At 37.2% G+C, this 25,287-nt stretch overlaps 1 protein-coding gene across 1 annotated transcript; it reads left to right on the top strand.

Moving 5' to 3' along the window:
* The first annotated feature begins 22,427 nt into the window (after positions 1-22,427).
* Positions 22,428-24,373, top strand: LOC109179672 (gibberellin 3-beta-dioxygenase 1-like). The gene is made up of 2 exons (XM_019329159.1): positions 22,428-23,010; positions 23,650-24,373. Exons 1-2 carry the CDS (start codon positions 22,529-22,531, stop codon positions 24,278-24,280), a joined length of 1,113 nt encoding a protein of 370 aa, XP_019184704.1. The 5' UTR covers positions 22,428-22,528; the 3' UTR covers positions 24,281-24,373.
* The last annotated feature ends 914 nt before the right edge of the window (positions 24,374-25,287 follow it).

The following is a 25,287-nucleotide window of genomic DNA, read 5'->3' as shown; positions in this document are numbered from 1 at the left end:
AACATAACGTACTCATAAACGGGCGGGACTGCGCAGCAGTACCCGCCATGAACAAGTTTTTTGACACATCGGCCATAACTATATCCTCCTCACCAGTCCGCCTTTCTCTCTCATACCCCTCCTCCCTTCTCCTCTTCGCCACCGCCTCCACCGCCGGCTCAACAACTATACCACCTCCCGAACCCACCCGCTCCCCCTCCACCCTCGACACACCCACCCGAACCCCCAACGCCGCACCCCCAACCACATCTCTCGGCCTACCACCTACAGGTACCAACCAGTTCTCCCCCACTTCCCTCGGTCCCCTACTACCCCCACCCTCATCTCCGGGCCATATGGATACTTCTGAACCGGGACCATAGAAACCCGAGCTTTCACGCAAAATTTGTAGGAATGCCCCATCAAACCACATAAAAAACAAAAAGAATGTAGTCTCTCGTACCTGAAGTTAACCCAACATATAATTTTATCACGCTTCAACAACTTCATGCACCTCCGCAACGGCTTATCAACTGGGATCGACACACGGATACGATAAAACGCTAACCATGGCGCCCCCACGAACCTCTCATCATGCTTAACAAAGGTTCCAATGAAATTACCCATTTGCTCAAGTATTGGCTGTGATGTATATCCCATTGGTACATCATGCAACTACACCCACATATCAACAGTGTTCAAGCCTACATTAACCGGCAGCACCCCATCATCTACAAGGCGACACACCAAGGTACTATTCTCAAACGCCCATGGCCCTCCATCAAGAACATAATCTACATCCGTTTTATGGAAAAAAAACAAATAGAAACAAACCCTTTTGTATCTCTGTCACCGTCACACCCATCACCGGTTGCCAAACCGAAGCCAAAACTTGTCTCATGTATTCTAGCTTAATCAATTTCGCTGTCAAGAATCTGCCTACAACACTCCATGTTTGTATCGGAGGTTCAGCACCTGCCTCCACCACTACATCGACCGGCGCAAAGCAATCTTCTTAATCTACAATAGCGATGTCCGCCCACCTCTCTGCCAAAGCCTCGACATGTTCCTCCCTGGCCTCCTTCGTATGCCATACCGAACGCTCACAGTATCCAGAAGAAATCAGCTGGTTACGTGTGCGAACCAACCAGCGCTCCTCCACGTCACAACACACAGAAACTTCGACGTATGCCAAACAGATTTACGGCGCAACACAATCAGCAAGTCTCAACGCAATCCAAAACAGAAGCTTCGACGTTAAAGAACGGATTAAAATCCGGGGAAAGTATTGAAATTGCAAAACCCTAGCCAAAACCTAGGAGAGAAAGCAAAACCCTAGCATTCTAGAGAGAGAATTTCACATAACGAAAAATATATAATATAATGCTCACTATCGATCTATTTACTTAAGTTCTAACTATTGGATCGGATGTAAATATCATTAATAATAATAAGTCAATGTAATTGTTGTCGAGGGGCACAAAGTGACTCTTTCAAATGAGAGATTATGGGTCGGTATTGACTCTTTGTGTTTCAGTAGGTTGAGAAAGTAGTTATACACTCATTAATAATATTGTTATTAGTGTAAATACCCAAAATGGTCCCTCAACTATAGCTAAATTCACAAATTGGTCCTCAACTTTCAATTTCTACCAATTAAGTCCTTAACTTTGCAATTTTAACACGATTTAGTCCTCCGTTTGTTTATCGTGATCTTTGAGGATATATATGTAATTTCATGGTCCATTGTCGCCCGGAAAATCTTCAATCCCAAATGGAAACCCTACATTCCAGACTTCAAACAAGCCTTCGAACACTTCGGCATCAACGCCGGTGGTCGCGTCGTCATCGACAATATCCAGAAGAACCTGCAACTCTCTTCGGAGCACGTGGACTTGGCAGATTGTGGTTCGAAAACACGTCGTCTTTTTCGATCTGGTACGAACTCAACTACATTGAATTCAAAGGGAGGATGAAGAAAGGCGACAGGATTTGGCATATTGCTTTCGGCAGTTGATTCAAATGTAACAGTGCGGTCTGAAAATGTAACCGGAACCTTAAAAAACTGACGATGGACCATGAAATTACATATATATCTTCAGAGATCACGGTCAACAAACGGTCAAATAGACGGAGGATCAAATCGTGTTAAAATTGCAAAATTAAAGACTTAATTGGTTGAAATTGAAAATTGATGATCAATTTGTGAATTTTGCTATTGTCGAGGGACCATTTTGAATATTTACTCTTGTTATTATGCCAAGTTTGACCCAAATCAGTAAAATATTATAAGGTGACAAACAAATCATTGGTAGCATTATTTTTATTTGTAGTTACAAGTCTTTAATTGCATCATTTTCCAATATCAGAGGTATCTAATTGCATTTTTCTGAATACTTCGTTCAATATATAATTATTTGGCCTTTTATCTTAAAATATTATATTTTCTCTCATTGCATATACTATTTGTTGTATGAATCATGCATCCTTTATCATTTACTCAATTACTTTATGGGTAAATACCTAAAATGGTCCATCGACTATAGCTAAATTCATAAATTAGTCTTTGACTTTCAATTTCAATCAATTAAGTCCTTAACTTTGTAATTTTAACACAATTTGGTCCTCTGTCTATTTGACAATTTGTTGACTGTGATTTTTGAGGATATATATGTAATTTCATGGTCCATCGTCGATTTTTTAAGGTTTTAGTTACATTTCCAAACCGCACTGTTACATTTTAATGCACTACCGAAAGCAATCTACCAAATTCGGTCGCCTTTCTTCATCCTCCCTTTGGATTCAATGTAGTTGAGTTTGTACCAGAGCGAAGAAGACGACGTGTTTCCGAACCAGTTCAACGTCATCCTGGAGTCCTCCACGTGCTCCGACGAGAGCTGAAGGTTCTTCTAGAGATCGTCGATCACAGTCAACAAACGGTCAAATAGATGAAGGACCAAATCGTGTCAAAATTACAAAGTTAAGGACTTAATTGGTTGAAATTGAAAGTCGAGGACCAATTTGTGAATTTAGCTATAGTCGAGGGACTATCAGTCAATTTTTGACTTATTTGATCACTATTAGTTGTTTGACTTGGTTAAACATGCAATCATTATGAGTGTTTGGTTAATTAGCTTTTTGTAACAATTTATTGCTCTAAAATGCTAAAATTCAAAAAGCTGCTCAAAGTAACTTTTTCGTTCAGTTTTTTAAGAAAGTCATTTTGTATGTAATCAACTAACAACTTACAACTAATTTACCAAACACTTTTCTACAATAAGCTAATGCTATCAACTAGTCAAACCCACTAACCCAATCGGCTAATAGCTATCAGCTAACATCTATGTACCAAACACACCCAAAATTTAAAAAGATGCTCAAAGTAGCTTTTTCGATCAACTTTTTGAGAAAGTCATTTTGTATGTAATCAACTAACAACTAATTTACCAAACACTTTTCTACAATAAGCTAATGTTATCAACTAGTCAAACCCAATAACTCAATCAGCTAACAGTCATTTACCAAACACCTCTTTTGAATTTTAGCATTTTAGAGCAATAAGTTGTTACAAAAAGTTAATTAATTAAATACTAATATTGATTATTTAACTAAGTTAAACAACTAATAGTGGTTAAATAAGCTAAAATTGACTGATAAACTAACTGTGGCGAAAATTATAATTTTGGTGTCATTAAAACAATAAATAAATAAATAAATAATTGATGACCACAAAATTTGCAGGGTAAAGGTAGGTAGCTGTTACGCATGCATGGGCAACACTGATGAATGTGCATTTTGGCAACACTGATGAATGTGTCAATATCATATATTATTTTCTTTACTGCCGCAAGTCTTATCAATTGGCTCCAAAAACTTTAATCTTAATCATTAGACTTAAATGGTGCTCTAAAACGTAATAAATTAAAGTATGGAATTGAAATTGATGCTAGCTCTAACCCCACCAATTCCACTTGCATATATGCATTGTAATATGGTCCAGTTAACATATGGCGTCACATTTTTATATCTAAATTTTAGTTACTTTTAATTTCTACCTTACACGTTAAGTATAAATGTGAATAGTATTTTAGGTGAATTTAATTGTGATATGATATGATAGAATCGTAATTTGATGGGACCAAAATTCTATAATAATCACTCATTGCTCATAACTATATTTACATATATACATACATGATGGGTATGCTCCCTTGGGTCCTAAATCTATGGGTCCACAGCCCCAAGGGGTAGAACTTAGCAGTTTATGGAATTGCACAAGGCTTGCCGGGAAGGGGAGGGGAGGGGTGTGTGGGTGGTGGGGAGGGGGGAGTGGGAATGATGGTAGTAGTTTCTCGATTTTGACCTTTTGCCAATGGACCCATTATTGGTCTTTGTCCAGGGTCCGACCTTAGAGCAAGCTCAATAATGATTTTTTTTTCCAGATCAAGTAGGAAGGAGAAAATATAGGAAAAGAAAAAAAGAAAATTAGTGTTTGAAAAAAAAAAAACTAAGTTTATGCGCTTAGCAGGCGCATGGAGCGCACGTGCTCAGTTGGGCGCATCTAGTGCGCACAACACACATAAGAATGCTTGTTTTTGTTTTTTTTTTTTTTTGTTTGTTGTTTTCTAGTAGACCCCACAAAAAACATTGCATTGCAGGAGTTTCTCACCATTCTATTTCCCCCACCTCCACCTTTACCTTAAAAAAATTCCAAAAAAAAAAAAAAAAAAACTTCTAATGGTGATTCTCTTAGTCTTTAATATTTGTCCATCGCCAATTGCATAAATGTCTTTAACTATTGCTAATAAGTTTAATTTTTTCACTGCTGTTTCTAAAAAGTTGAATTCTCAACTCCAAAGGTCCCGGTCCAACTTTTTCATGGCATCAATTGATATAGTCCTCAGTTAGCAACCATTACAAATTTATAGGGGTCATTATCAATATTTAATGAGGGATTTTCAACTATCCCTTAAAATAAATATCTTGTCGTTATATTAGTTATTATTCTACTATTTCGAAGGAAAGTCCTTAATATATCACCAACCATCTTTCTAAATCTCTTGAACTTTTTCATGGCAATACAAATATGCTTATTCTACATCTACGAGTTACATAATTTTACCGTTAGTTTGAGTACTATTGACTCTATATTCTATAATAAGATAATATTTGTTTTATACTTTTTATATCTGGAAAACAAAGAATCAATACCCCATCATTGGGATTCAATCGTGTAACCTTCTCTCAAGGAGAGTCACAAAGGTCCTAATTAATTTGGGGTGTGCAATATAATCTATATATGGGATATGCAATATAATCAATAGGAAATGTAATATCAGATCAATTCAAACTTTAAAAGTTGATGCATGTACAAAGTGATACGATTGTAATTGTTTCTTGTCTCCATCAACATTTTTTGCAAGACTAGCTATAAATTCCTTTTAAATCATATCGAAGAATTCTTAATCAAATCTACGGAAGATGTAATTCTGACATTCATCATCATCAACCTCCATTACATAACAAAAAAGGATATCACAGCATAGTTGACTAATTCACCCAATATTTATTTCCATCGAGCTTATGGAATAATAATGGTCCGACTGAATCCAACATATATATATATATATGTTAGGTAATCACATACTTCAAAGTTTTACCCTCCCCCCTCCCCCGCCACGAGTCGTTATGTTGTGCAACCGTGTGTACCGTTGCAAAAACGATATCGTTTTTACGTCTGACTTAAAAAAAAAAAAATCAGTTTCGATTACCGTTAATGGCGTTATGTTGTGCATAATTTGAACTATACATCCATAACTTCATAACTATACATTCAGAATTGCATAACTACAAATCCATATCTTCATAACTATACATTCAGAATTGCATAACTACACATCCATTAACTTCATAACTATACATTTAGAATTGCATATGTTGGTTTTCACAGCCTCGATGGCCGCTCGGCAGACCAACACTACCGAATAGTTGCTCTTGCGAGGTAATGAAAACGAGAGATAAAGTATTAAAGTGAGAGAGAATAATGCGATATTATTTCTCTAGGGTTTTGCCCTCAAATTGCCGATCTGATACATGGTGATCCCAGGGGGATATTTATACATGAGCTCGGGGCTCGTATATGGTAAGTAGGGTTGACGTAAGGTCAAGCCTAGAGATAGGTAGGGCTGACGTAAGGTTGACGCAGCTATCTACTCATTACCATAAACTGTCTAGACTAATTAAGGAAGCTACTTTTTTTTTGAAAACATTAAGGAAGATACTTAAATGAACAGAGACTGCTTCCGTATGATCCGCTGATGTCCGTTTCCGGGTATGCACCCAGTCAGGAATGCCTGGCTGCTATGAAGCCTCTTCGGGGGCCGTCGCCCCCAGGCGAGGATACTTCGTCTTCGTAGCCTGGTCTCAGCCGGGTTTGGGACGGCGCTTGGTCGGGGACACACCGCCCGCATAGCTTGGTCGTCCACCTAAATCCACTAGGGTATTCAGCCGGAGACACGCCGACTACTGAGGCTGGTCGCCCAACCGAGCCTCGCCCGGGAGCGCGCTGGCTGCTGAGATTTCGGTCGCTGAAGGATGAATAACTGTTGTCGTCAGACATCTTATAGGATGACCAAGAAGGATCTCGGGGATCCCCTTTACGCCAAGTATTGAGTCATGCTTCGACCCGACTGCCTTACCTGATCTTCCCGTCAAGGCGGCTAACCGGGGTATCTATTAGCATAACTACACATCTATAACTTCATAACTATACATTCAGAATTGCATAACTACACATCCATAACTTCATAACTATACATTCATAATTGCATGCATAACTACACATCCATAACTTCATAACTATACATTCAGAATTGCATAACTACACATCCATAACTTCATAACTATACATCCAGAATTGCATGCATAACTACACATCCATAACTTCATAACTATACATTTAGAATTGCATAACTACACATCCATAACTTTATAACTATACATTCAGAATGTGAAATTATAAAATTATGAACATATGTTTACGTAACTAATGGCAATCGAAAATGATTTTTTTTAAAAGTAAAACAACGTCGTTCATGGTGCACACGGTTGCACAACATAATTTGCCCCATGCCAACCACACCCACACACACATGTGTAATTTGGTTTAAATGCGACCTAGTATCCTAATGAAACGTGCAAACTAATATCATTTATCCATTTAAGACGATGACCAAGGGCTGCCTGGCTGAAAATTCGAAAAAAAAAAAACACGTGGTGGCAGTTATCAACGAATGCACTATCAAATGTCCTCAAATGTATCGTCTTAATTATGAAAATTTCACATTGTTTCTTCGTTAATTTCTACCTCTTGATTATTCTAGATGGACAAAAAAGATTAGTCTGTACATTCTAACAGGATTAGTAATTGCGTTTATATGAGAACCTTCAACCTTGCCTAAAGTGAGAACTGCATGAGTGTGCATAATCTACTACACAAATGCACCGCAACTATTTTGGGGTCTCCACCGTCATTTAGGCATGCCTGGGAATAGTAGTTTCGGTGCAATTCATGTAGTAGATTATGTGTACTCATATAATAGTTCGCAGGTTCTCACTTAAAGGGGATGCTCATTGAAGCGCATATATATATATATATATATATATATATATATATATATATATATATATATATATATATATATAGATTTTGGATCTGGTGCACACCCCCTTGGCAAATGAGCTCGTGAGCACCTTTTCTCACCCTTAATTAGTTTAGATGAATGGTCCAGATGATTTGAGCTTTTTTGCCACGTGCATCAGATTTAAGAGGACATTAGGGCTTGTTTTGTAATTTTCGCAATGGCTTTAATTATACCGTGTATTTAATTTCGCATGGGAAATCTGCGTCTCTTCTGACCCTTCTTTCAACACTTTGTCTTCTGCGTATTTCTCTTCTAGCCATAGTCCAACTCCCTCTCACTTTCTCCCTCTCCGTGAGTATTTTCGACCTCCATCACTTTCTCCCTCTCCATCACAACTCTCGCGTTCAACATGGTTGGGTCTACTGTCCGCCGATCGAAGAGGCAACGGAGGTCTAACGGTGGTTCCATTGAAGGTAATCTCAATCCCCCTAATTTATGTCAATTCGTTTTTTCTATATAGGGGGGTTTTTTTGCTACTGTTTTTTTTTTTTTCGTTTCGGGGGGTTTTGGGTGTGCGTTTTGTGGGATTTTGGTGTTTGTGGCGGTCGGTGCATGGGCGGTGTCTAGGCCGCCGGGTCTGGGAGGCGGGCTGGGAGGGGAACTGGGTAGTTAGGGTTTAGGGTTTGGGTTATGATTTAGGTTTTTTTTTTTTTTTTTTTTTTTTTTTTTTTTTTTTTTTTTTTTTTTTTTTGGGTTAATCATATGTTATTCTAACAATTGAGGGTTTTGGGGGTTTTTGTGGTTCTGTAGTCAAGTAATTCTAATGGGGATGTTAGGGGTGTGTTGAATGTGTGTGATGGTGGTGATTTACCATGGACATTTCATGGTAGTCCTAAGAAACATAAAAACATACAGACAAACAATGCAAATGATCAATAATACAAATTAAATTTCAGTCATTTTGGTTCAACATCAAATGAAATGAAATGCATATATGGGGGTGGTGGGCTACTGGTTTTGGGTGGGGTGCAGTGGTTGTTGCGTTGTAGTTGTTACTCTGTGCATGTTTGGGGTAAGGTGTGTCAGGTTTGTTACTGTTGGTTTTATTTCGGTTTTGTACGTATGTGTGTTCCACCACTTGTATTGGTTGTTTGTGTGTTTATTTTTTTGTTGTTTTTTGGGTTTTTGGGGCTTACGTAATCGGTGGCATAGGTTTGTGCGTAGCAGTATGTCCCTTTGTGCAGGTTAGAGTGTAATGTACAAGCTAATCGGCACTAGTTTTTTTAACGGGGGGTTTTCATTTTGGTTGGTGCGCGTTTGGTATTTGGTCGTTGTGTGCTTTGCAATTTATTTATTATTTCTTAGGGGTTCGGGGGGGTCGCGGCTATTGGTGGTGGTTTGTGCGTTTGTGCCTGTGACCGTGTGCAAGTTAGATTTAAAGTGTGGTTGGGGAATTGCTACTGCTTGTTTTATTGTTTTTTTTTTTCTTTTTTAGGCGGGTGCACCACTGTTTTTGGGTTGGTGCGTGTTTTTTGTTTATTGGTCGAGGTTTTTGGGGTTTGCCTTGTTAGTTGTGGTGGTTTGTGCGTAGCAGTGTCTTACCATTTGCAAGATAGGGTGTGGTTTAGTTGCTAATTGGCACTATTATTTATATTTTCCTGTCTTTTTCATTTAGGTTGGTGCGTTTCTGTTGTTGGGTCGGTGCGCCTTCATTTTACTTATTTTTTGGTGAGCCGGTAGGTGCTGCCAATGTGGTTGATCCTTTGCCTCAGGCTGAGGTTGCTGTTGTTTTTGATGAACCCGCACAACCAGCCCCGGATTTGGATGTTGTGCCGGATGAGGTTGATGAAGTTATGACATATCAGCATCATGTAGTTTTCCCCCATCCATATTGTAAAACACACATTATTTCTTTATGGCCTCACTGTGAGTCATGACTTGTTGTACAGCTTCTCTAAATTGCTTGGGTGTCAATTTCATTTTTACTTTTTAAAAAATTCAGTACGTGTTACGTGTATGATGTAAAAATGCATGTTACGAATGCTAATCACTACGCACATGTTGTATAAGCTTTCACGCATGGATGGGTCGCATGACGGTAAGCCTATATTAGTAACGGTCCTATTGGTAATATGCACATACCAATACACGACTACGCACCGTCATACACGCCCTAATAAACCCGGCAGGGTTGCACAAGCTTATATGCAATCACGCTACCGCATAAACGAAAAAATAAGCAACGGAAATGTTGGTATTACGCACATGCGAACACACGACTATGCACCGACATAGTGCCTAATCATCTATAATGCACTGACTATTGTTACTACACGCACCCGGCCCCTAAGCTCCCATTATATATACACGACGTAATATAGCCGGAAGGGTTGCAGAAGCTGGCCAAGTGGTGATACATCCATTGCACAGTATATCCCGTCACCATCTTCCTCTATTCTTGGCGCACCTTCAATATAACAACAATTTCATCACATTTACATTTGATCACAAAATACAGGCAGTTGATCAATACGAGTGGTAATATCCATTCATTTAATAATTAAAAACCAAACATTCACAACCAACTATATAGTGAACCAATGTCGAACTAGGGAACCAGTGATACGCTACCACGTACCAGTTGTTGGCTACTAACCATCCTCCTCAACTAACGCCTCGCATGGGGTGTTTTAAATCCACGTGTGTCACGCCCGTAAACTAACAAAACCAAAAAATAAACACAACCACTATCCCACCGCATAACATCAGTATAATGCACAGATGATTACTACTACACGCACCTGGCCCCTAAGCTCCCATCATATATACATGATGTCATAAACCCGGACGGGTTGCATATGCTTATATGCATCCACGCTACCACATACCAGCTGTTTCCTGAGGTTCATAGATAGCCCTAATTGATAGTCCGCTCTTCCCATCAACTAACAAATTAGTAACCGTCCTATTGGTAATATGCACATACCAATACACGACTACGCACCGTCAAGTGCATACTCAGCCATAATGAACGGACTTTTGTTACTACACGCACCCGACCCCTAAGCTCCCCCTATACATACACGCCCTAATAAACCCGACAGGGTTGCACAAGCTTATATGCAATCACGGTACCGCATAAACGAAAAAATAAGCAACGGAAATGTTGGTATTACGCACATGCGAACGCACGACTATGCACCGACATAGTGCCTAATCATCTATAATGCATTGACTATTGTTACTACACGCACCCGGCCCCTAAGCTCCCATTATATATACACGACGTAATATAGCTGGAAGGGTTGCAGAAGCTGGTATGCAGCCACGCTTCCACATAACTGCTGTTTCTAGAGGTTCACAAATACCCCTATTTCGTAGGTCCTTCGTCTCGTAAAAAAAAACAGTAAAAAACGCAAATACAGGTATTACGCACACGCCAATATGAAGTAATGCACCTACCGGTGCTTGGTCTAGCCATTACTGAAGTGCGTTTCTTGGTTCCCTGAAGATTTAACGATTCATCTCCTCAATTACCATAAATTATATTCCTAATTTAATGCTTAAGATTCCATTACTATTAATGCCATAAATAGTTCAATAACTACAATTACAATTTAATCCTTTTGATTAATATATATCCTTTCTTCTTTTAATAATCTCTAATTATCTGAACCATTGATGGAAAATTAATCAATGGATAGCATGAGGTCTCATGACCTCATTTATCAAAGGGGTGCACCGGATTCGAAGCATATATATATATATATATATATATATATATATATATATATATATATATATATAAGGGTTCCAATGAGAACACTTGTTTAGGCGAGAACGTGAGAACAAATCATGTGCATCCATCTAATTATCTAACGCGAATTAAATGTGTGCAAACACACTTAATCGCGTTTGCACACATTTAATTCACGTTTGCACACACTTAATCTAATCTAGACCATTAAAAAATATTAGATGAATGCACACGATTTGTTCTCACGTTCTCACCTAAAAAAGTATTTTCATATGATCCTAAATCTATATATATATATATATATATATATATATATATATATATATATATATATCCAATAACGTAGTCAACAGAAGAAACCCCAGGGGTAGCTACCTCACTCTCTGAATAGCAACACCCTGCTTATCAGCACAGGGAAAATTCAACATATTATCAGGCGTAGGGATGTTAACGAACCGAACAGAGGTTGTTCGTGTTCGTTTGTTAAGAATTTTGAAGTGTTCGTGTTTGTGTTCGCTTGTTAAGATTTTTGGAAATCATGTTTGTGTTCGTTTGTTAAGTGTTTGTAAATGTTCACAAACGTATTCGTTAACGTTCACAAACATGTTCGTTAACAAGCACGTTCACGAACATGTTCGTTTACATCCATTAACACGTTCGCTGACACTTAATAACCAAATGCCTGCACATGTTCGTGATCACAATTCGTTCGTGAACAAGAAATAATCTACGTTCACGAACAATAACTAAACAAACAACACAAACGGGCTTGTTCATGAACATTATTAAACGAACACTAAGCGAACTTGTTCATGAACATTATTAAACGAACTGTTCGGTCTCTGTTTGTTTATTAACTGTGCTCTTAAATTTGTTCGTTAATGTTCGTTTACCTTAATAAATGAACGATTACCAAACACGAACACGAGTAGTTTATCGAAAGCTTTGTTCGCTAACCCCTAAATTCAGGCGGTTGATCCAAAAGAAGAGTGTCCATCACTCATCTTCCCCCAAACTGGCCAAGAAGTACACATTTGTTGCAATTAATTCAAACATAGAACCTAACAAATACCCCATAGTTGAGCCTAGTAACTTTTGTTAATTCATATTAAAGCTACATGGACCTAAATCTTTTATCATGCATGGCAATAAAACTCTTTTATTCATTGGTTACGTCAAATAAAAATAATATTTTTAGTAAAAATAAGCATTGAAATTTACGTAAATAAAATAATAAATTTTCTTTCATCATTTATAAAATGTTATAATTTTTTATTTATAATAATAGTTAATGTCATAATCAAACGTACGTTTTGATGTCATATTTTTATAGTGAAGATACAATTTCATTACATTATGTTTGCGTAACAGTCGATGTCATGTTTCGATGTCATAGTGCTAGACTCAGCTCTCTAAATTTTTGCCCAACATTTAACATGTATATATTTTTATTATTTGGCATTGAAAATTTAGCATAAGATGTTAAAGCATACTCTGAATTACTTTGGAAAATGATTGCACTTCGCTTGTTGGATGGGATAATCTCACATAAAGTGACAAATTAATTGATTGAGGACGAAAACTTATTATGCCTTTTTATATTGGCCAGGCATCAAACAATAAGACAGTAGTACCACCTTAAAAACATTTTAATTTAGTCTTCTAGAATTAATTACTCCATTACTTTAGCTAGTGGTTTCTATTTGTTTTTATTCCTTTTCTTGATGGGAAGGGAATTTGTGTCATCCATGATCCTACTAATCGAGGACACTACCTAGTTTATCCTCATATCATGTTTGTTTGGATGTATATATATGTTCTTTTTTAAAATGTTAACTCATATTGTTGTCCTTTATGTTATGTATAATTAAATATACTAAAAAATATGATATTCATAATTATATTACTATAGAGACAAATATCGACAATATTCAATATCTAGTGTTCGTTGTAATTAGTTTATGAAAAAGACAAGCTCACTTGTGCAAGAAAAGGAGGAGAAAGGGTCTCATTCAATTTTGACTAGCGGAAGAGGGACTACGGAATCCGCTGCGCGTGAAGTGCCTCTAAAAGAATTTATGGAATTGGCCCTATAAAAGCCATTCTGGTTCGTTATCGATTTCTAGTAAGAACAGCAGAAACTACCAAGTTCGAAGAAAATCTTAATTTATAATGAAAAAATGATAGTAGCTCGTTGTTTTATAGGCTTTATCATAGTAGATAGGAACCGAATTGTCTCACGACGTTCTAAACCACTTCCTTGAACTGGCGAAAGGTGCTGATCTACGATCAGCCTTCATGAGACAATATATTACAAAGTAAAATATCTTCCTTTATTTTTTGGTATATCATCGAAGTAAAAGCAACAAAAGTAAAGAATTAGGACTAAAAGGTAATGACGGGAGGCAGTAGTATGGTGCATGCTTCAAGTCCCACTGGAAATGTGTATGGTAAAAAGGCCTAAGGATGATGCATGGAAGGTCTTGATTGGATCTCTTGTGTGCACATGAAGACTATTGTACGATTGATGGGGTGATTGTGTGACTCGCAGTTTATCTCCACAGTGAGTTTAGAATTAATCCGACAGAACTGAAATCATCTAAGTTAAAAAAAAAAATAAATAAATAAAAATAAAAAATAAAAAATAAAAAAGAATCTTATCCGTCAAAAATTCTATCTCGTAAGCACTCACACCAACTACTTTCCATATCTCTTTTCTAGATTTTGGATGTGGCCATAGAATTACAAGCCATAATAATATCTTGCTGCCTTAGGCTTTGCTCTGTCGATTATTGCATGGTCACAGCGCACTTGCACGTCTACGTTTATTGAGTTAATTCACTAGAGCTCTCTTGTTTTTTGTGATAATTCTAAATTTAGTCTTAAACAATCATTTTTGTCATTTAACATTCTAGACTATTTGTTTTTTGTACATTTTTAGTCCTTCTTATGAATTTTTCTATTTTTAATAAGGTCATTTTTGTGTTTTCATATTTTTCTTTTGTTATTTTTTACTTTCAACCGGTTTAATTGGTTTAGAACTTTAGGTAACCTCTGATTTTTAGTAACCATAATTTTCAACCAATTTTTAGTAAAGTCTTAAATCAATTAAACCGGTTAAAACTAGAAAAATAACAAAAGAAAAAAATGAAGAGACAAAAATGCCCTTACTAAAAATAGGAAAAGTAATTAGAAGGACTAAAAGTGTCTAAAAATAATAGTCTGGGATGTTAAATGACAAAAAACAATAGTCTAAAATAAATTTAAAATTGACACAAAAAACAAGGGACCTCAGGTGGAATTAACTCTTATTTTTATTAATCCTTCCCCTAATCTTTTAACTTTATTATATTTTAATGTAAAATTTCCATAAAAATTAAAGTAATAGCATATTTTTTGAAAAATCTACTCTCCTTTTTTTTTTTTGAAACCAATCTACTCGTTTCCTTAAAAAGTCATATTCTGCAAGTTAAATTTAGGGAAAATTGCATCTTTAATCCATGAGTTATAAACAAGTTTCAACTCAGTGCCCAAGTTATGATTGTATCCGAGTTTAGTCCCCCAATTATGAACGAAGTGGTGAATTTGGTCCCTAGCGTTAATACTCCGTCTATGGCTACCGGAAAACTTAAAGTTAATTAATTAATTTAATAATAAAAGGATAAAATATGAATTATTTCAAATTATAATTCCCTTCTTATGTTGAAACTCATTGCGCAACCGTCATTCATTTCTTCTTATCCTACAATCAAAGATCTTTTTCTTCCCCAAGCTTGAAATCTCAAATTCGTCCACTTCCAAACTGCGAAATTCACAGGTAAGTTGTATATCTATTTTATATGTTTTAATAAATAATCAATATTCTCTGTATTGATGAACTAATTTAGCCATTAATTATAAGATGTCATCTCTTAGTTGTGGTACTTCATTTTCTCTCCAATTTGGGGATAATTTACGATGTAGATGTGATGATTTATTACGCATCAAAATGTCATTGAGTTATGCTAATCGAAGGAAAAGATACCAAGCTTGTCGATGTTATATATGGAGCAAATTTTTGTATTTGTCAAAAAATTGTTATTTAAGTTGTTTGTTTTTTATAAATAGAATTGAAATATTGAAATTTGATTTTTTAGGGCTGATTACATAAGCAACTTAGGGCTTTTTTCGATTTGGGAGAAAGTATTTTGGCTAAGTTTACAAGTTTTATTAAGAAATTTACATCTTTATCCATGGAATTAACTTTGTCAACACACCACTAGCGTCAGGGACCAAACTCGACACTTTAATTTGCTCATAATTGAGGGATTAAACTTGCATACCGTCATAACTTAGGGACTGAGTCGGAACTTAGTTATAACTCAGGAACTAAAGATGCAATTTTCCCTTAAGGGTTCGTTTGGAAAGCAGGAAAATCACTTTTGGAAAATGACTTTTGGAAAATGAGTCATTTTCATGAAAACATTTTTCTAAAACTCTCATGTGTGGAAACCAGAGAACTACCTCTGGTTTCCACAGCCGGAAACCATTTCTCTGGAGACTTCCTCCGCCGTGGGTTTTTGTCTAGATCTGTTAAATTTGGAGATTTGTTGGTGGAGATTGATGTTGATGGAGGCGAGCTTCTGGCCAGAGGAGAGAACGAAGGGAAGAGGAGAGAACTTCGTCTAGATCTGTTAGATTCGGAGATTTGTTGGTGGAGTTTGGTGTTGATGGAGGCTAGCTTATGACCAGAGGAGAGAAGTGTTGATGGAGGCGAGCTTCTGGCCAGAGGGAAAGAACGGCGGAAAATGACTTCCCCAAAAAAAAAAAGGGAAGTCATTTTTCGTAAAAGTTGAGTTATTCTTCATTGACCATATGTTATTTTCCATTGACTTCTCTTTTCTTTGCCTAGCCAAACACCAGAAACCCGGAAAATGATTTCTGGAAATCATTTTCCGGGTTTCCAAACACACCCTAAATTTAGTGTTGATTAATTAATACCAAAAACTCTGATGTTTGATTTTTTATCCAAAAAATCGTATTCTGAAAGAATTTTTGTAGTATAGTAAACACATAATTAGTATTCTAAAATCACGATGTTGAAGAAACCAAAATGACATAAATGTTATGGAAAAATAAGTTCATACAAACATTTAAAATAAGAATTGACTATACGATATTAATATTTGTCTATCAATGGTGACCAATGACCAATCATATATATATATATATATATATATATATATATATTTTATACTTGAGATCAATGATTTAGATTTGGCTAACTGTGCACGGTAATTGTGCAACTGTGCACATCACTTACACAGTGTGACAGTTCGCGTTGCACAATTGACGAAATCTAAATCATTGATATCAAGCATTTAATGGCCCAGATCTGTTCAAACGAACTCATATAATAAAACGGACTCATTTGGTCACTAATATATATATATATATATATATATATATATATATATATATATATATATATATATATACTTCGAAAAAAACACATTAATAAAAACAACGGAATCTAGGGTACCTTTCAAACCTACACTAGTATATCTCCAAAAAATCAAAATCAAATAAAAGGCTTTAGTTTTTTTTTTTTTTTTTTTTAATATTATAGAAAAAAGACTATTTGAAAAAGAAAAATCTTGTACTATTTGATGTGATGAAACTAAATTTCATTTTCTTTTCAATTTATTGGTTGTTGATAATATGCCAAATGGTGAAAATTTTGGTGCCAAAGAATCAATTAGGTAACTCATGTTCTTCTTTGATACTAATTGTCAAAATCAAGCACTTATCACTATGCCAAAAATTATAATTAGTAGCGCATTGGTAACTTTATTTCCTTATACTTGTATAACAGTCCACGCCATGTTTCAATTGCAGAATGTTGAACTCAACTCTCCAACCTGTAACTTTATTTCCTTACACTTGTGTAACAATCATTTCTTAGCACCTGTCAGCGCATATCATGCTTTCAATGAGATTTGAATTCATGATCTGCTTTGATACTAATTGTTGAAATCAAATGTTTATCATTATTATGCCAAAAGTTATAAATTTTAGTAGTAAACACTTGATATGATAATAAATTATTATAAAATGAGTATAAAATTTAGTATACATATAGTATAGTGCATACATATGTATTACACATGGATTTGTATGTTTCCGGCCTAACCACGTTTGTGCCACGTGAATAGCATGTGCAGCTAAAATGACTATATTATTCGTGCATGGCATGGGGGTTATGTATCCTTTGATAGTTTACTATCACATGCCCCATCCATAATTTGTCCCAACATAAAACCCATTGTGACACCCTACCAATTCTTGTTTTCGTTCTATTCTCTAACCAATCTCTATTTTTAGACTCATTTTATTATTATTATTTTTTCTATGGTACTGATAATATCAAGTACAATCATATACATGGTGTACTTATTGTATCGAATACTACTGACACCAATACGATTAATACCTGTGTAAAAAAAATAGTATATATATGAGCGTTACTCTGTTAAACTTTTTGATACGATCACACATCGAATCAATAAAAGATTGTGGAGTGGTACTTAATTTAAAGTTAAACGTCCACTATTGAGATGAGCTATTTTTTTGTGATGGAGCTCGTGTATGTCTTCTCTTGAGCGTGATATCTTTTTTATGTGAATCATATAAATATCAATCATATATATATATATATATGTGTGTGTGTGTGTGTGTGTGTGTGTGTGTGTGTGTGTGTGTGTGTGTGTGTGTGTGTGTGTGTGTGTGAGAGATCAAAATGAATTGGGTTTAGTGGAAATTCATCTAGTGGGGACAAAAAATTAAAATAAAAGTTATATTTTGAAAAAAAACAATTAATCAAGCAAGAATATTCAAGTTCTTGACCTTTACTAAAATACACAATACTTAACCATCTAAGAACTTCACCTTTAAGCCTTTGAGTAATAGATATCTATATTATTTAGTAATATCTAAACATTTACTCTCTCTCTCTCTCTCTCTCTCTCTCTATATATATATATATATATATATATATATATATATATATATATATAGAGGGTGAATCAACGATTTGGTCCCTCACTTATTTGCGACTTGTCAATGTTGCCCCTGAATCACGTATTCATCGATTTAGTCCCCAAAAATAATTGTTTTTCGTCAAATCAGTCCCTATGGCCGTATTCCGTCAAGTCTCAGGCGAGAGCTCCGATTTGCCCTGGGCATTTTGGTATTTTCACACTTTCTTCTTCATTAACTCCGACCAAGCTACGCCGGAGAAGCTCAAGCTCGCCGGAGGGAGCTCCATCTCTTCTCTGCTTGTCGAAATTAGCTCATCCGCAGTAGTGATTCATCTTTCTTCGACGACATTCCATCGTCGTCAACGTCAGCTTCACCTCCGATTTCCAAGAAGATACGCCGCTCTTCCTCCACTTCTCCTGTTCGGTTCTCGGTTGTGCCGTAGCCGACGAGCCTATTTGATCAGCTAATTACTGATCAGAACAAAACAAGTAGCTAATTATTGGTTCCATGGCTAAACTGCGGAGTAATGACGAAATGAGTTTTTGGGGATGAAAAATTAAATTCAATACTAAGTAATTACACTGACGAATAAAGAATGGTACAAATCATAACTTCTGCATACAGTGAATTGACAGCAATGAATCAGTCCAAAACAAAGTCCAAAGATCTGTATGTATACATGTATATGTATTTCAGTGATTGCACAAAATGGTACGAACCTTGCAGTTATTACAGGATCTCTCTCCGGGCGGCGTATCCGTACTGCGATCGGCGAATATTCTGCTGCCGCTTCTTGTAAACCAGCGCGCCGAGCCCTACGACGCACACGCCTGCGATGACTCCGACAGCGATGCCTGCTTTCTTACCCCCGCTCATTCCACCGCCGGAAGATTCACCAGCCTGTAACTCGCCTGCGTGGCTAACATCGTTTGCATCATCAGCATCGGGAGCTGGAGCAGGGGACGGAGACGGAGTAGACTCCTCCGACGGCGCTGATCAAATAGGCTCGTCGGCGACGGCACAACCGAGAACCGAACCGGAGAAGTGGAGGAAGAGCGGCGTATCTCGGAAATCCTGCGAGCTTGAGCTTCTCCGGCGAAGCTTGGTCGGAGTTAATGAAGAAGAAGGTGTGAAAATACCAAAATGCCCAGGGCAAATCGGAGCTCTCGCCTGAGACTTGACGGAATACGGCCATAGGGACTGATTTGACGAAAAACAATTATTTTCGGGGACTAAATCGATGAATACGTGATTCAGGGGCAACATTGACAAGTCGCGAATAAGTGAGGGACCAAATTGTTGATTCACCCTATATATATATATATATATATATATATATATATATATATATATATATATATATATATATATATATAATAAAGTTCAAATGCGGCGGGGTCTTCCCGTGCGGCGGTGCGGCGGAATTCCAGAATACACCAACAATGTTAACAATATGCACCAACAGCGTAAGAAAAACACACCACAGTGAAATGCAATAAAACATCACAAAATACACAACAGACTCAAAAAAATACACCATATAACTCACCACCCCCAATGGTGTATTTGTGAACAGTGTATGGTGTTTTTACTCACACCTAATGGTGTGTGTTTGGTGATGCAGGGCTCTGTTTACTCTGTTTTGTGTGGTGTATTTTCCTAACGTTGATGGTGCATATTTGTTGAACTATTGGTGTTGCCGCACTGTAAGAAATCGCCGCACCATATATATATAAAAGGGTCCCCTATATATATGGGGTGAGGTGGGATGGTGGAGGGGGCAACTGCCCCAACTACTCCTATACTGACTCCGCCCATGAGCATGCACTAAGTAAAGTGTTGACCTCTCTTTAGTCAATAGGTTAAAACTAAACAACACTATTAAGAAAAGGATTTGAAATATATATATATATATATATATATATATGGTCGAGAATAAGAAAAAATTTCACAAATGTTATAATCATTTCAGTAGAAATAAGATAAAAAATAGTCATATTATTAAATATATGAAAAAAACAAAAATGACAAAATTTATATATATATATATATATATATATATATATATATATATATATATATATATATATATATTAGATTCTTTAGTTAAACAAACATATAAGTTAAAGTCAGTTAAAAGCTAGACGTGAGGATAAAAGAATTATTATGACTAAAGGTTTTTGGATTCCACGGGCAATAATATAATCCCATTCTTTTGTTTGTTTGAAGGGACAGAGGGGGATTATAATATTTTAATGGACGAAAGGTGAAATTACAGGTTAGGGCATGATAAGCTACTATTAAGAGGCAGGATTAGGGTGTAAAGATGATAATTAGAGAGCCCACTAGGGATAGACAGGACAAAAGACACAAAATCTATCTAACCACATATAATACAAAAGTCACTTTACTGCTTATCGCTAGAAATGACCAAATATGCAAAATGGATAGAAAAGCGAAAACGAAAGAAAGCTACAATTCATTTTTATTTTTTTGAGACACAAATTTTTATTTTATATATATGATTTTTAGTTTTTTTTTTTCTCGAAAGGACAAAACTACCCTTCCATTCCTCCCATGTTCCCAAAAGGATAACACCCACCATAACAAAACTAGTTATTTATTTATTTATTTATTTATTTTGTTTTGTTTTTCCTTTCGAGTCCCAAGAGTTTTGTGGACAAAAGTTCCATCACACCTAATAACTAATTGGAAAGAGATGCATGACGGCGAGGGTGGTTTTGTCATTTCGACGGCGGGATATATAGCAAAGGAGGAGGATTTGAACACTATTGTCTGTTTGCTCCAATGGATTAGGACCGAGCAGGGGCAACGATGATGTAGATGTTTTTCTACTTGAGTACACGACATAACCACATGAAGGTGAAGAGGGATAGACCCTCCTCTCATTCTTGAAATTCGATGCTCCGACTATAATTCAATAGTCAATTAATCTAAAATATAATAATACATACAGTTAACAACTAATTTAACTTTGTTTTTATTCATTATAGGATGCATGCATGATTCAATTCTTACTAATAACAGGTATAAAATCGATTATGATGTAAGCATATGTGTATATAAACGCTAATCACTGATAATACTACGATTTACCTCTTTATTTCTATCAAAACTTTAGGATAGAAACATCAAACAAGTGATCAAGAGCTATTAAGGTTAGAGGTTCGTTTCTTTTCGAATTACTGATCTCCATTTACCATGGTTGGAAAATTCACTAGACATTCCTCGAGTGTCTAGGCGGCGATTAATCGTTGCATCGACACCTATGTATTTTTTATTTTATATTTAAATTTTTTAATTTTTTAAAATTGTTTTTTATTTTTTTAAGACTTGATAATTATAAATTATTTAATACTTTAATAGTAAATACTAAAATATTAAATATTAACCTAAAAAAAAAAATCTAAAGTTTGAACAATTTAAGATTATTTCGTTCAAAACGATGTCGTTTTCAGTGCGACCGACTAGGCGACCTAATCGGTGCCTAGGAGGCCTAAGTGGTCAACGTCTAGGCGACCGACAATTATCTACTTAGACCAGACAATCAGCCACTGATTATGGTGATATGCTAGGCAGCTACGCGTCATCATTAAATAATGAAAAGGAGTTTTTAGCTGGTAAAGCACACTACTAAAACAAGATTCTATCTGAAAAGAAAAATGAGGTACCTAGCAAGCTATACCCTAAGCTAGCTAGCTAATGTAGCCATATAGCTAGGTGATTAAGTTGTGATGGAGGTGTAATTTCTACGACACTTTGGATCTGAGGACAAAAGGGTCCTTTCATCTTTTTGTTTTTTGTATTGTCCACTTGAAAAATTAACCTCTTCCTTTTCTTGTCCCCTCATCAAAACTCAAGACTATCCTCAACCATACAAACATTCACAAATTATTATTCTCTAATTATTATATATATTTTATATTTTATATAATTTAATTTCTCCCCCTTAACCCCCCCCCCACCCAACCCCACCCTCCCCCTACAACCCCCTATATAAACTCCATGTCATCACATCTCTTTCACATACAGCTTCAGCTCTCTCTAGCAACTACAAGAACAAACTTACTAATAATCAATTCATAATTATTAGCTTATTGATTAGAAAATGCCTTCAAGAGTTTCAGACGACGACTTTGAGGTCAACCGGCCTTATGTTCAACAAAAACAATACTTAGACTTGAGCGCGGCGAAGGAATTGCCGGAGTCGCATGCATGGACGACGGCGGCCGACGGCGACGTGGTGGGTGGCGGCGCGGAGGAGTCGATCCCGGTGGTGGACCTGGGGTCGAGGGGCGCGGCGGAGCAGATAGGGCGTGCATGCAAGACGTGGGGTGCGTTTCAGGTGATCAACCACGGCATTTCCGGGGAGTTGCTGTGGCGGGTGGAGTCCGCCGGAAAACGCCTCTTCTCCCTCCCCTTGCACCAGAAGCTGAGGGCCGCCCGCTCCCCCAACGGCGTCTCCGGCTACGGCGTCGCCCGGATTTCTTCCTTCTTCCCCAAACTTATGTGGTCGGAAGGATTCACCATCGTCGGCTCCCCGCTCGAACATTCCCGCCTTCTTTGGCCCCAAGACTTCAACTCCTTCTGGTACGTATAGTATACACTCACTCCTATATCCTCCTCATGCAAACACATCAATTATACAAAATATTTAATGCATTCATTCCCCACACCAATACTTCACAAAAGGTGAAATCGCCTACCCTAGACGCCCTACACCTGACCCGACAAGACCAGGGGTAAATAATGACTTAACTGATCAACAGATGATAGGTTCTTACTCATTACCTACAAGGAGTCTCCTTTAAGAGGTTGCTCCTATATTGCTACTGATGAAATTTTCTTGTGACAAATTTCACCTCTTTGACCAGTTGAAAATACTATATATATATCTGGAAAATGTTTCTTTTTTCAACAAATGATATATTTTTATTGCTACTCACATCAAAGAGCTCCTCATTAGAAAGATTACTCTTATACTGCTGCTGATAAGACTTTTATGTAACAAATTTCACCATCCTGACTAGTTGAAAATACTATACATATATGGAAAATGCTTCTTTTTTCCTTGTATGTTTTTACCTCCTAAATGCCTCAATTAAAGGTCCACTAAATAATAGAATACCGAATAGTCAAAACATTCTCATTGATAGAAAGAATGATTTAACTGAAAAGAGGACGGGTGTCTAGCATTACTCTGACCCGTATATTTTTGGGTTTATTCAGTGAGGTGGTGGAAGAATACGAGAAGGAGATGAAAAAGCTGGCGGGGAGAATGATGAAGCTAATCTTGGAGTCATTGGGGGTGGCAGAGGAAGATGCAAAATGGGGTGTGGAATCCAAAGGAAGGTGTTCTGCCCTGCAGCTCAACTCCTACCCGGCATGCCCTGATCCGGGTCGGGCCATGGGGCTAGCAGAGCACACGGATTCCACCGTCCTCACCATCCTCCACCAGAACAACACCAGCGGCCTGCAGGTCTTCCGGGAAGGCGCCGCCGGAGGCTGGGTCACCGTGCCGCCCATCCCCGGCGCGCTCGTCATAAACGCCGGCGACCTCCTCCACATACTCTCCAACGGGCTCTACCACAGCGTGCTCCACCGCGCGGTGGTCAACCGGAGCAGCCACCGCCTCTCGGTGGCGTACCTGTACGGCCCGCCGCCGGGGATCAAGATATCGCCGCTGCCGAAGCTGGTGGCGGAAGGGCAGCCGCCGCTGTTCAGGGCAATCACGTGGAGCGAGTATCTTCGCACCAAAGCCAAGCACTTCGACAAGGCGCTGTCCTCCGTCCGACTAATTTGCGCCCCTAGAAACCCATTTTCCGATACCAACGATCATAATCGGGTCCGGGTTGGCTAAGCTTAATTTGCATTATATTGTTAATTCATCTTTTATTGTATTGTAACACCCATTGAGGATAATAATTAATTAAGAAACACAATTTTTGTTTCCTTAATAAACATCACCCTTTAATTTAATTAATTAAAATTTAAGAATACTATTATATCCACTTCTTGAGAGAGCAGCGATATTGAAATAGTTAAAGCAATGACAGTGACATTGAAGCACTTACTATACGTTACTCAAATTGATTTGCTTTCACCATATTTTAATTTATCATTACAGTTAGAGCAATAGACCGCTCTAGTTGAAATATAATATAATTTATTCACACACTACACCTTTTTGAAAAGCGTTTAGAGCTAGTAAACTGATTATACATTTTATGATATAAGATTTGAATTTGAAACCGTCCGTTCAAATAATATTTTAAATGTCAACTCGACTATGCATGTATACCCCCTGAATTTCGGGCACACATACACATAGCTAGGCACATAAGGATATTGGAGGGGAAATGAGGGGGGAAAATTATGCAAGGATATTTATGGAGGTGGAGGTGGGGGGCATAAAGGCGAGAGGACATTTTAAAGGAGCAATTCAGCACAATCAAATCATGAAGGGGATCCCAACAAAAATATAAGTCTCTGTTGGGCTTTTCTGTCTCCCAGTGTATATAGAATTTTAGAGATCAGAGAGGGAAGCTAAGGCAATAAATTATTTATTATTTTTGGCCAATTTGAATATATATATATATATATATATATATATATATATATATATATATATCACTGTTTAAGTGAGTCCACCCATCCATGAGTCAGTGTGGACAGATCTGATCCATTAAAAGTTAAAGATCAATGGTCAAATCTGGTCCATTATCAACTGTGCAACTATGCTATTGTGCAGGCCCCCGTCGGCCCCCAAGCCCGCGGGTTAGGTGGGGGTGGGCTGAAAAGTTCACCAAAATACGGGCCCAAAATATTAAAGCCCGCTTGCTCTTTTCACAGGGCGGGCTAAGCCCG

Source organism: Ipomoea nil, unplaced genomic scaffold, assembly GCF_001879475.1.
Source record: "Ipomoea nil cultivar Tokyo-kokei standard unplaced genomic scaffold, Asagao_1.1 scaffold0943, whole genome shotgun sequence".
NCBI classification, from domain to species: Eukaryota; Viridiplantae; Streptophyta; class Magnoliopsida; order Solanales; family Convolvulaceae; genus Ipomoea; species Ipomoea nil.
Note: the sequence above shows the minus strand (reverse complement) of the source record. Positions and strands in the feature narration are given on the sequence as shown.